This window comes from Phodopus roborovskii, unplaced genomic scaffold, assembly GCF_943737965.1.
Source record: "Phodopus roborovskii unplaced genomic scaffold, PHOROB, whole genome shotgun sequence".
Lineage (NCBI taxonomy): Eukaryota > Metazoa > Chordata > Mammalia > Rodentia > Cricetidae > Phodopus > Phodopus roborovskii.
Genome location: NW_026126412.1, coordinates 4851881 through 4864321, shown reverse-complemented (window position 1 = coordinate 4864321; position 12441 = coordinate 4851881). Strand labels below are relative to the sequence as shown.

The following is a 12441-nucleotide window of genomic DNA, read 5'->3' as shown; positions in this document are numbered from 1 at the left end:
CACTGGAGCTTGTATGTACTTACCCCAAGGCTGGATATCATGGGCAGCAGAGGCCTTACTCAGCATTTTCATTGCTACTTGATAAGAGGAGACCAGATCTCTCAATGGGCCTGGAATGGGATTTGAAATGAGACTGAGTTAAGGACAAATTCTCTCCCAATCCTATTTGTTATTCTGATTTGTTTCCCCTGGAGACAGATGCTATCTGGTATTATGAATATCAGACTCTTTTAAAAAGTATGTTGGCATCTATATTCTAATGATGTCTAATAATTGAAAAATAAGACAGATGTTTCAGTTTTGTAAAAATGAACTATGGAATTTCTTTATTAACTTGATTAAACCAGTTAATGAGCCACAAAAGATATTTTTAAGAACCCATTAAATTATAGTCATACAGCTTTCAAATAACTCATCCTACTGTTGTCCAAACTTGTACCTGCATTCCGTGATTGCATTGGAAAAATTCATGATGTCTTCGAAGGGCAGCTCTTGAGTTGGTGAAAGTTACAGTGCCATGATTCCAAATCACTGTAGACACTCACTTCTGAAAGTAAAAGTTTACCTCTAACATTGTTAAGACTTTATATACCATTATTTATAGATGCTTGTGCAAATCAATTCCCAAAATAATTGTCTCTCTATGCTCTTTTCACTTTTATTTTCTGAATATGGAGAGGTAGTCATTGAGTCTTTCAGATTCATAAAAGGAAGTATTCTTTACCCCAGTACTCCTTCCTAGCTGAAGGAGAGTCTTTGTTCTCAGTCACTGACTAGGTACACTTTCATAGCCCACTGCCTTCAACCAGAGCCTCCCGATATATTCCCATAAATGATTGACGATGCATGAGATGTGAAGGTGACATGTGCAGTTTCCAGGAGGAAGCCGCTGCCCTGGATGCTAGCTAGCTAAGGAGCCATCCTGGCATTAGCTGCATATGCAGCCATCCCTGCTGCCCTCCCAGCTGGAAGGAAGGTGTTAAGCAGCAGCTGTCAGCAAAAGCAGTAGCAAAGGGGTGATGTCTTTCCAGATCCCAGACAGAAAATCTCTTAATGAAAACCCCCAGTAATGGACACTGCTAGCTGCGTTCTTTCCAAAACTTTCTGACTTAACTTCCTTGAAACTTCTGCCTTCTGGCTTATCAGTTGCTCCTCAGCCACCTTCTGTGAAGTGAACCAGAACTGTGAGAGGTTAATTCATCTCTCCTGGCAATCATAAAGTTTGTTCGCTCACAGATTCAACAATGGAATTGTTACTGATTAGTCCAAGTTGAAAATCTCCACTTTCATCATTCCAAACCAATTTAATTACCTTGTTCTAATGAAGTATATATGCCCCATTTGCCAAGACAAAAGTGCTGTTATTCAATGTGCTGTATCAAGCACAGTAAGTTTTGATGTTTTCACTGCTGAACTGTCAAAATGTGAACATTCCCACCCCATGAAAAAAATGAAAGTCCAGAAACTATAGTATAACCTTCACTTTTACAGTAAGAGGTTTCTAGAATATGACAAGGAAAACAGTGATTTCAGCCAGGCCATAATTTAGTATAAAATAAAACAAGACATTTAAACCCGAGGAGGGAAAAAATCTGAGCATGGTAGAACTATCAAACTATGTGTGCAATTTCCTTGCGCTCAAATTGCATTTTCTCCCTTCAGTGTTATACCGGCAGGGTCGTGCCCTCCAGATTAGAGACGTTTGCATTAAAGGAAACTAGGTTATGTCTTCCACTGTCACAGGCAGAAATTATGAGCTAGAGTGCATTTTAGCCAGTCACTCTGAAAAATGTTCGCCCAAGGGGGTAATAATTAGAACTGTTTTTGTCAGGTGACTGCATTTTAAGCAGCGATGTGTCTGAGAATCTAGCTGAGGGGTTTAATATAAATATAAATATTTTTTTCAGTCAGCATTATGGCTTCGTGTTATTTATTTATTTTTGGCTTTGCTTTTCATTTCAAAAGTAAGCACTTTTCAGAAATTATCGGCTAAAATGTCTTACAGCTTAGCATCATTGTGACCCAATGATATAACAGCTAGCAGACAGTGATGGTCAAGCACTCTGTAAAGTTAATGCTTAAAACTGAAGTAACTCATTATAACATCATCACATGCTCAGGAGCACAAACAAACATGCGTATGGATTTCATATAAGAGTTTAAGCCTACATATATAGTGACTTTACTTTGGAATTATTTTACTTAAGTGGGTGCTTAATGGAATTTTATATCATAGTTCATGTAAATATGACTAAAATAGCCCATGAATTTATAAGCATTTGGGTTGCTTCACGGTGGTGGAACAGCACTGGGATCCATGGTCCGACAGTGGGTGGGTGACCTAAATGTTCTGTTATGACAACTCTTTTTGACAAAAATGGATCATTTTAATATTGCTACCCATTACAAAAGCATTATGGAAAGATAGGGATGAATTGAAACAATCTCGTCTCCTTTGGCTTATAAACTGTAATAAAGACAATTCTTTTGTTCCCACAATAACCCTATCTCTACAAATACATGGATCACTTTTGGGTATATGCCTCCTATACATGGACAGAAGATAATGCTCTCTATAGATTCATAGGAAGAGCACAACATCTCTCTATAGCAATATACATGATGGAAAGGTCATGATGAAAAAATCTTAAACTTTCTACTTCACATCCCACTAAGCAGTAAGTGTTGATTCAAAGTAACTAGTTCCTAGATTACCCTGCTTTACCATGTATAGTTTGGAAATTGCAAACATTATTCTGAAGCATGTACTATACAGACAAACCTCACTCTGTGTGCCAGTTAGAACTTTAAATTGCTAAATTCATCTTATCTAAACTATCAAGGATTTCTCTCCCTCTTTTACTTTCCAGATGTTGTCTGTGTGCTGGAAGATGACCATATCTTCTATGGGGTGGGCTTCGGGCCTCAGCTATTCTGTTTCTCAATTACAAGTTACTGAGTATCTTTTGTCACTACCTAATACAGTTATCTCCTGGAGCTTTGAGGTAGAAGAACAGAATGGTCATGCTGACCACTATTCCCAAAGCATTTAGACCCAGCTCCAGTCTCCTGTTGTCCCAGTATTGGCACATCCCTTTGATCTCAGTAGTTGTCTCAGTCAGGGATTTATTGCTGTGAATAGATGCCATGACAATAGCAACTCTTGCAACAGAAAGCATTTAACTGTGGCTACCTTAGAGTTCACAGGTTTAGCCCATATTAACATGTGGGGAATATGGTGGCACACAGCAACACATGATGCTGAAGAGGATCTAGGAGTCCTGCATTTGGATTTACAGGTAGCAGGAAAAAAAGAGTGACACTAGGCCTGGCTTGAGATTCTGTAACCTCAAAGCCCACCTCCTTGACACATTTACTTCAACAAAGTCAGACATATTCTAACAAGGCCACACCTTCAAAAATGCCACTCACTATAAGTATATGGAGACCATTTTCATACAAACCACCAAAGTAGGAAACTCTAGGATTTACAGAATGTATAGACACTACCACAGCCAGGGGAAGCCAGAGGCATTGCTAACCCTGTCTTGGAAACTAGACTTTTCCTCTATCCATTTCCAGTTGTGGTGCCAAGTTGCTGCTATACCATGATAAACAGGGGAATTCTTTAAGGAATTTGAAATTTCCACAGCCTTGGGCTGGTCCTGATCCTCCATCCATGAATGGTACAATTTCAATCATATTTTCTGCATTCATTTTAATCCCACTGAAAGGGACTAAATTCCATGAAGTAGAAATTCAAAACCACATCTGCCCTCTTGCCATCTGATTCCCTTGTACCAGCCCTCATCTTAAGCTCAGCTAATTTCCTTTCGCTCTGATATAAGCTGGTCCATTTCATACCTTCCCTTTCCATATTTCAGTACATACATTCTCCCCTCCCTGAATCAATAGTATTGAAAGGATATCAAAAACTAATCCAATTTTCAAGGTGAGAAAAGACAATGGGATGTCTGCTGTCTCAGCTTCTCTCTTGAACTTATATATTCTTTCTGGTTTACTGGTTGTTTGTTTTGTACTTCCAAGACAGTGGCATGTAACCCTCTTTCCCAGACTCCTGTGACTTTCTCATATATGTTTCCAGTTGGTGACATTAACAAGAAGCTCATGAAATAAATGTCTCATTGTTTAGATTCCAGTCTTCGTCTCAGCAACAACAATGATGGCAGTAAGTGTGACTCTGATGTCTAGTGAGGTACCTCAGGTTGAATTGTTTCTCCAGCCCCTTCAATACTTAAAACTGACTCACTGTATTAAATTAACTGTTTGAAATTCCTCGAGTTCTGTTGTCTGATTAAACACTGACTGACACAGGAAAATATGCCAATCATATGATCTCTAATATACTTAAATAAGGTATAACTATAGAAATATTATTAGTAGATTCTATTTTTAACTATCAGAGAAAAGATTTTGAACTAGATTTATAGAGTAGCATTTGTCAACCATCATAACTGCCTAACAAAATTATTTCTCCATGAGCTAATTCCTAGAGCAAAAATTCAGAAACATTACTTATTATGATTCAATATTTGCCATATATATCAGCTAACCATAATTGACTCCACTCTTCATCCATTTGTCTTAGATTTAGGAACAGTAGGTATGCTGCTAGAATTTTGCTTTCTCACATTTATGAAGTGCTTTTACCATTCTGAAACACATATGGAAATGAAAATTTAAACTTTTGTCTTTCTTTCCCTCTTCCATCTAGTACCACATGTGCTTAAATTCATTTCCAAATTTCTCTTGGTTTGAAAAATACACAGTCTAGAATCCGGATGCTATTAATCACTAGCAGGGGAAAAGGAATGCAGTGGGCCATAGACTAGATTCACACACCCATACATATATGACACACACACACACACACACAAATACACACACGTACACATACACACACAAACACACACACACACACACTTTTAAAAGGGAAATTAAATATCATGCTCAAGCACATTCAGCTATAATTAGGCAAGCAAAGCAAAGAACACATCTAGTTTCCTATTTTCTCACTTCAAGTCCAGAGTTCATTTCATAAATGCAATTATGAGGAAATTTTTAGTGTTGTCACATTAAACAAGGTTTATTCCTTCATCTTGAGAACAATGGAAAGATGTGGGGAAATTAAGAGGTTTCTATTTGTCAAACAGAGAAATCAAAGATCTCAGTACTTATTACTCCATGCCAGATTCCAAGCAACAGTAAAATTCCCAAAGGAATCAGAAAAGAGAAAGACCAAGTGTAAACTGTCAGGAAGCAGTTCTGAGTACTCATACAGCATAAACTGTTTCCATGTGGTCACCTTTGAGGCCATTTATGAACAAATGTACATTTATAAATAGATGCTCCAATCTTCAGTAATTTAATATCTGTCCACATTATTGCTACTTTTCCTAAGAAAAAGCACATCTCATTTATAAGTAAAGTTAAAAAGGAATAAAAGCTCTGGAAACATATAAATACACTTTTGGATCAGAATGTTATGGAAACATCACCACTGATTTTGATGTAAAAGACGTGGGAAACATATTCAATTAACTGCTCTTTCATGTCAGGTTTTTGTAAATTTTAAAAAAGTAATGTAACATAAGGAGTATAACCATAATTCAAATGTAAATACTATTGACATTCTGTTACAAAAACAATTCCTTGGGGTTTTTTTTTTTTTAATTCTACTGTAAATTACAAATCACCCATCTAAGACGCAAATAAAAATTGTATATATATATATATATATATATATATCCATAAAGTTTGGTAGCAAATTAACACATCATAACGCTTAGAGGGAAAGCCTGACATGACACCATTAGGTTACATATTTCAGTTTCTCCCAACATGTGATGAAGTAGAAATATGACATTTGATATTAACACTGACGGTTAATTCTGTGAACATATTAATATTTTTTAGACATCCCAAGATTTATATTTTTCCTTTTCCAAGTGAAAGTGAGACTTTAAATACCAAGTGATTCCTTTCTTTTGAAAAAAAAAATAAATGGTATAATACACCTCCCAAGGTTAATTCATGTCCTTGCACCTCCAATGAATCCATGGCAAGAATGTCTTTTATTGCTCTGCCATATCTAAAATTGCTTAGTCCATACTCTTCAGACACATCATTTTTCAAACTCAAACTTCCAAGTTTCATCAGAAAAGAGCACATTACACTAGATGCAAAGTGAATGACTACTAACTCATGTTCTAGAGATGTGTGCCATTCTTCACCAAGCAAGCAGCCCATATGGTTTAGGCTGAAGAATAATCTTGCAGAAAGCAAACACTGTTAGGATGTCACAGATTTTTGAATGATTCTTTGACAAAATGTAAAGTAGTTTGTTCTTGAAATTGCATCATCCAAGCAATCCTCATCATTCCCACCCCTAACGGATATAGTTTCAAATGAATAGCCTACAATCACAGCTTTGTCTTTCATATCTCCTGTTCATAACCTTGCAGGATAATTCTTTTGCCTTTTCCCAAACAATTCTCAGAATCAAATATTCTGTCTTTGGGTTGTATTTTTCAATCGACTGTATATGCTGGAGCTCAAACCTGTGAGACCTATGTGTGTGGGCTATATGAAAATAAGGCTTTTGCAAACAGAATAGAATTGGATTGTTATTATAGTTTCTATTCCATAGGACTAGTATATAAAAAAAAAAAACCTTGAGTAGGAAGTCATTAAGGAACACACAAGCAAGTGACGCCTCAGATTGACAAAGATTCCCAGTAATTCAGCAGACTCTGGAGTCTCATGAAAGATTCTCTGTCACAGTTCTCAACTAGAACCAAGGTCATAAAACTTTCACTATGAGCTCTAACCTTAAGATCTGTGAGCCAATAGGACTCAGAATTGAAGCCACATGGTATTTTTGTTACACTGGCCATAGGAACTAATACAAAGTCGACCTTACAAGAGAACAAGCATGGTCTCTGAAGCCTATCTTGATGAACTCGCCTTTATGGGATGCTTCAATTGTCTCACAGTTCTACAGTTGTCGTGATACAAACTGTTCATGAACCCCTGTGCATAGCTATAAACTGTCTTTTTTGACTTAAGTACATATTTCTAACTAATCAGTCAGTATCACCTAACTTTATCCTCACGTAGCACAATCAGGTACAACTCTAACACAGCTGCTGCTGCTTCTGAGCAAATAATATCTCACCAATTACTAGCATCACCATCTTCCCAAACAAGCAAGATATGGAGTTGAGTCATAGTTACTTTTTTCCTGTCCTTCAGCTCTGATAAAGTAGTTCCACAATTCTCATGTGACAAATCTGGACACTGTCTCAGCCCTTCCAGTCATCTAGTCATAGTGTTGGTTCACACCCTGCTTACATGCCCTGCTTCCCCAGAAGTCTTCTGATGGCTTGCTACCCACACACTCTGTAATCTGTATGTTGTTTTAATCATATAGTTTTCTACATATGGCCATTTTAGCCATTTAAAAAATCTTGGTTTTTCTACTATATGTAAAACAAAGGTAAAACTTCTTGTAAAGACACGTAAAGCATTTACAAATCTGATTGCAGCCTAAACTGACAGCCTCACCTCTTACCATATCAAACCTATGGCCAACCCTAGCTGGAATCTTCTTAACATACCAAAATAGTGCTAAGCAACTAATTTGTGTCAATTAACTACAACTTGTCACATAGACTATTTCCATGTCAGAGCACTGAACTATCATAATGAATACTCTAGCACTCTGATCTTGGCACAACAAGCAGATATTAATACAGTGGGGTGGGGTGAAAATGGCCCCCAAAGGGAGTGGCACTATTAGGAGTTGTGGCTTTGTTAGAGGAAGTGTGTCACTGTGGAGGTGGGCTTTGAAGTCTCATATGCACTAAAGATACAGCCCAGTATCTCAGACCACTTCCTGTAACCTGCAGGCTATATGACTCTCAGCTACTTCACCAGTATCACATCTGCCTGCACACCACCATGTCTCACCATGATGACAATAGACTGAACCTGTTAAATACGAGTTGCCATGGCCATGGTATCGGTTCACGGAAATAAAAACCCTAGCAAGGACAGGGGTTTACTACATGGAGAACATTTTAAAGAGAAAGCCACTTGCAGCCAATTTTGTATAAATGAGAACCCTGTACTAATTTTAATATCAGGCAGCCTACACCAAGTAGTATATGATGCAACTCCATTGAGATGTGTATTGTCAGGCTTTTGTTTGATTCACATAATAAAGTATGTTGCTGTGAAATCAAATTGGCAAAGTTTGGGTTGGTATTTTTAGTTCAGTATAGTTAGATTAGTTTAGTTAGTCCAGTTTAGTTTAGTTAGTCCCTGAAGTTTTAAGATAAAAAACAATCAAAGAATATTATGCAATTATAATGCTTTGACTCATCCTCCTTCAAGAACCTTTCTGCCCGGGCAAGTCCCCCAGAGCACAGGGGAAGTGGGGGGGGGGGCAGCAGATGGAGAGAGAAGTAGGAGAAAATGAGGGGGAGGAAAGGAAAACATGTGTGACCAGGAAGATTGAGCTCAGTTAGGAATAGAAGACAGGAAAGAGAGAGAGAGAACATAAAAGAGGGAGACAATAATGATCTGAAGATAAAATTGAACACAAAGAAAGGTCTAGAGAACTACAAGACTGCTGCCAACTAACAATCTGAGCTTCCGTGGAAAGGCTACTTCCCTTTCCCAGAGAGTGAAATCAACAACTAACTTATCCATGGAACCCTCAACTAATGCCTGATGGAAACAGGAGCAAACACCCATACATAAACACTGAGTCGAAGTAGAACCCAGATGCAGATGGAGAGGACAAGACCAGGTGGCAGAAACACATAAAGACAGCTTACCTGAACAAGGAGGAGCTAACTGGCCACCAGACTGATAGCTGGGAAGCCAGCAGGGGACAGATTCAGGCCCCCCTGAATATGGGTCTCAGCCAGAAGGACTGAGCAGTCTAAGGGACCTCAGACAGTGGAGCCTGGATGTATCCCTGGTGCACAAAAGGACCTTGCTAACACATCCCCCATGGAGGGATAACTGCCTTAATCTAGAGATAGGAGAGAAGTCCCTACTTCACATGACCTGTCAAATCTACATGACCCCAACTGGATGGCATTCCCCTACATATGGAATTGGGGTGAGGGGGATGGGAGGGGAGGGGTTAGAGTGCATGGAAGAGGGCAGAGAGGGTAAAAGGGAGGGAAGGAGAAAAGGAGGGAGGGAGGAAAGGAGGGAAGGAGGGAGGAAGGGAGACAGGGAGGGAGGCAGGGAGGGAGGGAGGGAGGGAGGGGGAACTGGGATCGACTTGTAAAATAATTAAATAAAAAAATGCTTTGACTCCAAAATTTAAGTTCAAGGACAAGTTACTGGGGAAAAAGATTTCTATTTTTGTTTCCACAGAAAATGAAAAGATGTGGATTCCTTCCAGACTAATGTGGTTTGTTCAAGCCAGACGGCCTGAAACAGTACCAGGTGATCCTACATTCAAAACAGCTGGACAAAGCAGCCTTATAGACTACAGCCAGGATTTCTGCATCTTCTTCGAATCCCCTTGACCGCGCCCCTTACCAGCAGAAAGTAGTTTGGAAAGAACAACGCCCAAATTCCCAAATATTGTCTATAAATATTTGTTTTCATTTAAATGGACTTGGTTATATAAAATAAATAAATGGAGAGATATAGAAAGAAAGAAAGAAAAAAAGAAAGAAAGAAAGAAAGAAAGAAAGAAAGAAAGAAAGAAAGAACCGTTCTGCACTTTACTACTCCACCTCTCCTGTTCTCTCCGCCTTCTCGGGCATTTCCATCATGCTGTCTCTCTTATGTTCATCTGTTCATCTGCTTTTCCTGCTCTTGACACATTCAGACTGAAATTTAAGCTCACTCAGGTCAGGATGTGTACATGATATGTTTTTAATCTCCTTTAACACCACCCTCCAAGCTCAAGGCATTGTCTATGCTCACTGAATGTGGACTGAGTGAGCTCAGTGGCAGAAAGTAATAAATGAATTATTTTAATAAATGCAGCATGTCACTGGAAATCCATAGTGCTCACATTTTGCCTGATGGGCTCATTTTGGAGTGATTGGATGCCTTTTATTGGCTAATGTCTGCCATGTGGTAATGTCTTCATTTGCTGAGTTGATGTTCCAAATCTTACAATTCTTAGTCATAATTATTAGTTTTTCCCCTGAATTTTGTGCTTCATTGAGGTTTTAAAGGGTAAAATTAACCTCCCAGCTTTTCCTTCATAAACTTATAATTTCATTGTGGTTCCATTACTATATTGGCTTCTGTTTCAGAGGACTGTCCAAAGTTTAGATGATTATGTATCAGTTGTTTTGCCTTCTCACAAGTGCAGATATTTCCTCACACTCTAAGTTATTCAGTTGCATAGCAATAAACAGTACAATCATGATGAGGAATCATAAATTTTATTTACTTAGAAAGGAAAAATGTTAAGGGAAATGGAACTTGACTTTTTGTCTATATCAAAATTATATTAAATTTATGAAAATACTGATTCCCATAATATTCTTCCACACTTTGGCATCTGTTTACCTGGATATAAGTCAATGTTTTCTGCAGAGTATAATACTATAAAAATACTTTAGGAAATATTTAAGGGATATCTTAAGCATGAAATTCAATAATATGAAATGTTGATGATTTAAATCTGACCTAGGCAGCTTACAGAAGGGAAAAGATCTTCACCAACCCCACATCGGATAGAGGGCTGATATCCAAAATATATAGAGTACTCAAGAAACTAAACATAAAAAACAAATAACCCAATTTAAAATTAAGGGACAGATCTAAACCGAGAATTCTCAGCAGAAGAATCTCAAATGGCAGAGCATCACTTAAAAGAAATCTTCAACGTTCTTAAACATCTGGAAAATGTAAATCAAAACAACACTGAGATTCCATCTTACACCTGTCTGAATGATTAAGATCAAAAACACAAGTGACAAGCTGGAGAAGATGTGGAGCAAGGGGGACATGCCTCCATTGCTGGTGGAAGTATAAACTTATGCAGCCAGTTTGGAACTCAATGTGGTGGTTTCTCAGAAAATTGGAAATCAGCTCGCTCGCTCTCTCTTCCAGTCCCAGGCGCTTCGGGTGCCGCCGAATACTGTTCAGACATGGCCAAATCCAAGAACCACACCACACACAACCAGTCCTGGAAATGGCACAAAAATGGCATCAAGAAACCTCGATCGCAAAGATACGAATCTCTTAAGGGGGTTGACCCCAAGTTCCTAAGGAACATGCGCTTTGCCAAGAAACACAACAAGAAAGGCCTGAAGAAGATGCAGACAAACAATGTGAAAGCAATGAGTGCACGCAAAGAGGCCATCAAGTCTCTTGTGAAGCCCAAGGTGGTAAAACCCAAGATGCCAAAGGGTCCCAGCTACAAACTCAGCCGTCTGGCTTTCATCGCTCACCCCAAGCTTGGGAAGAAGATTAAAAAGTACATGGCCAAGGGTCATAGGCTCTGCCAACCAAAGCCCAAGGTTCAAACCAAGGCAGAGGCCTCGGCTCCATCTAAGGCCCAGGCTGCAGCTCCAGCTCAGGCTCCCAAAGGCGCCAAGGCCCCATAGAAATGGTTTCTGCCACTGTGAAGACAGGTGGACTGGTGTGACACATCTACACATTATCTGCAGATGACCTGTGCCCTATGCTGTTTTTACAAATAAACTTGAGGCAAGATCTGTAAAAAAAAAAAAAAAAAGAAAGAAAGAAAGAAAGAAAGAAAGAAAGAAAGAAAGAAAATTGGAAATCAATCTACCTCAAGACACAGATATACCACTCTTGGGTGTATGTCCAAAAAGTGCTCAATCAACTATGTTCATAACAGCTTCATTCATAATAGCCACAGCCTGGCTATTATGGCTATAAACCTGGCTAAAAAACAACCTAGATGTCTATCAATTAAAAAAAATGAATAAAGAAAATGTGATACATTTACACAATGGAGTATTGTTCAACTGTTAAAAACAATAACATTATGCAATCCAAAGGCAAATGGATAGAACTAGAAAAAAACATCATCCTGAGTGAGGTAATCTAGACCCAAAATGACAAAAATGGTATATACTCACTTACAAGTGGATATTTTCTGCTAAGTAAGGGATAACCATGCTACAATCCACAGACCCAGAGAGGCTAGGTAATAGGGTCCCAAGGTGGAGGAAGTGTATGAATATCGTGGAAAGTAGAAATAGAAGATATTTTGTAGGTGGACTCACCTACAAAGGATGGGAACATGAGAGGTAAAGTGGCAATGAATGGAGGGGAAGAGTACTGAAAGAGACCACTGGAAAGGGAGTCATTTCAGCATCAGGTAGAAACCTGATGGAAGAGAAACTCACAGCAGTCTACAAAGATGACCCCAGCTAAAATACCTAGCAACAGGGGATGTGT

General features: G+C 38.6%; 1 protein-coding gene across 1 annotated transcript; it reads left to right on the top strand.

Moving 5' to 3' along the window:
* Nucleotides 1-11159: 11159 nt before the first annotated feature.
* On the top strand, nucleotides 11160-11618 carry LOC127220933 (60S ribosomal protein L29-like). Its single transcript, XM_051182826.1, has one exon. The coding sequence runs from the start codon at nucleotides 11160-11162 to the stop codon at nucleotides 11616-11618; it is 459 nt and encodes a 152-aa protein (XP_051038783.1).
* The last annotated feature ends 823 nt before the right edge of the window (nucleotides 11619-12441 follow it).

Excerpts from the sequence above, each read along its gene's own strand:
- LOC127220933 (XM_051182826.1), top strand. The coding sequence starts at position 11,160 with ATGGCCAAATCCAAGAACCACACCACACACAACCAGTCCTGGAAATGG.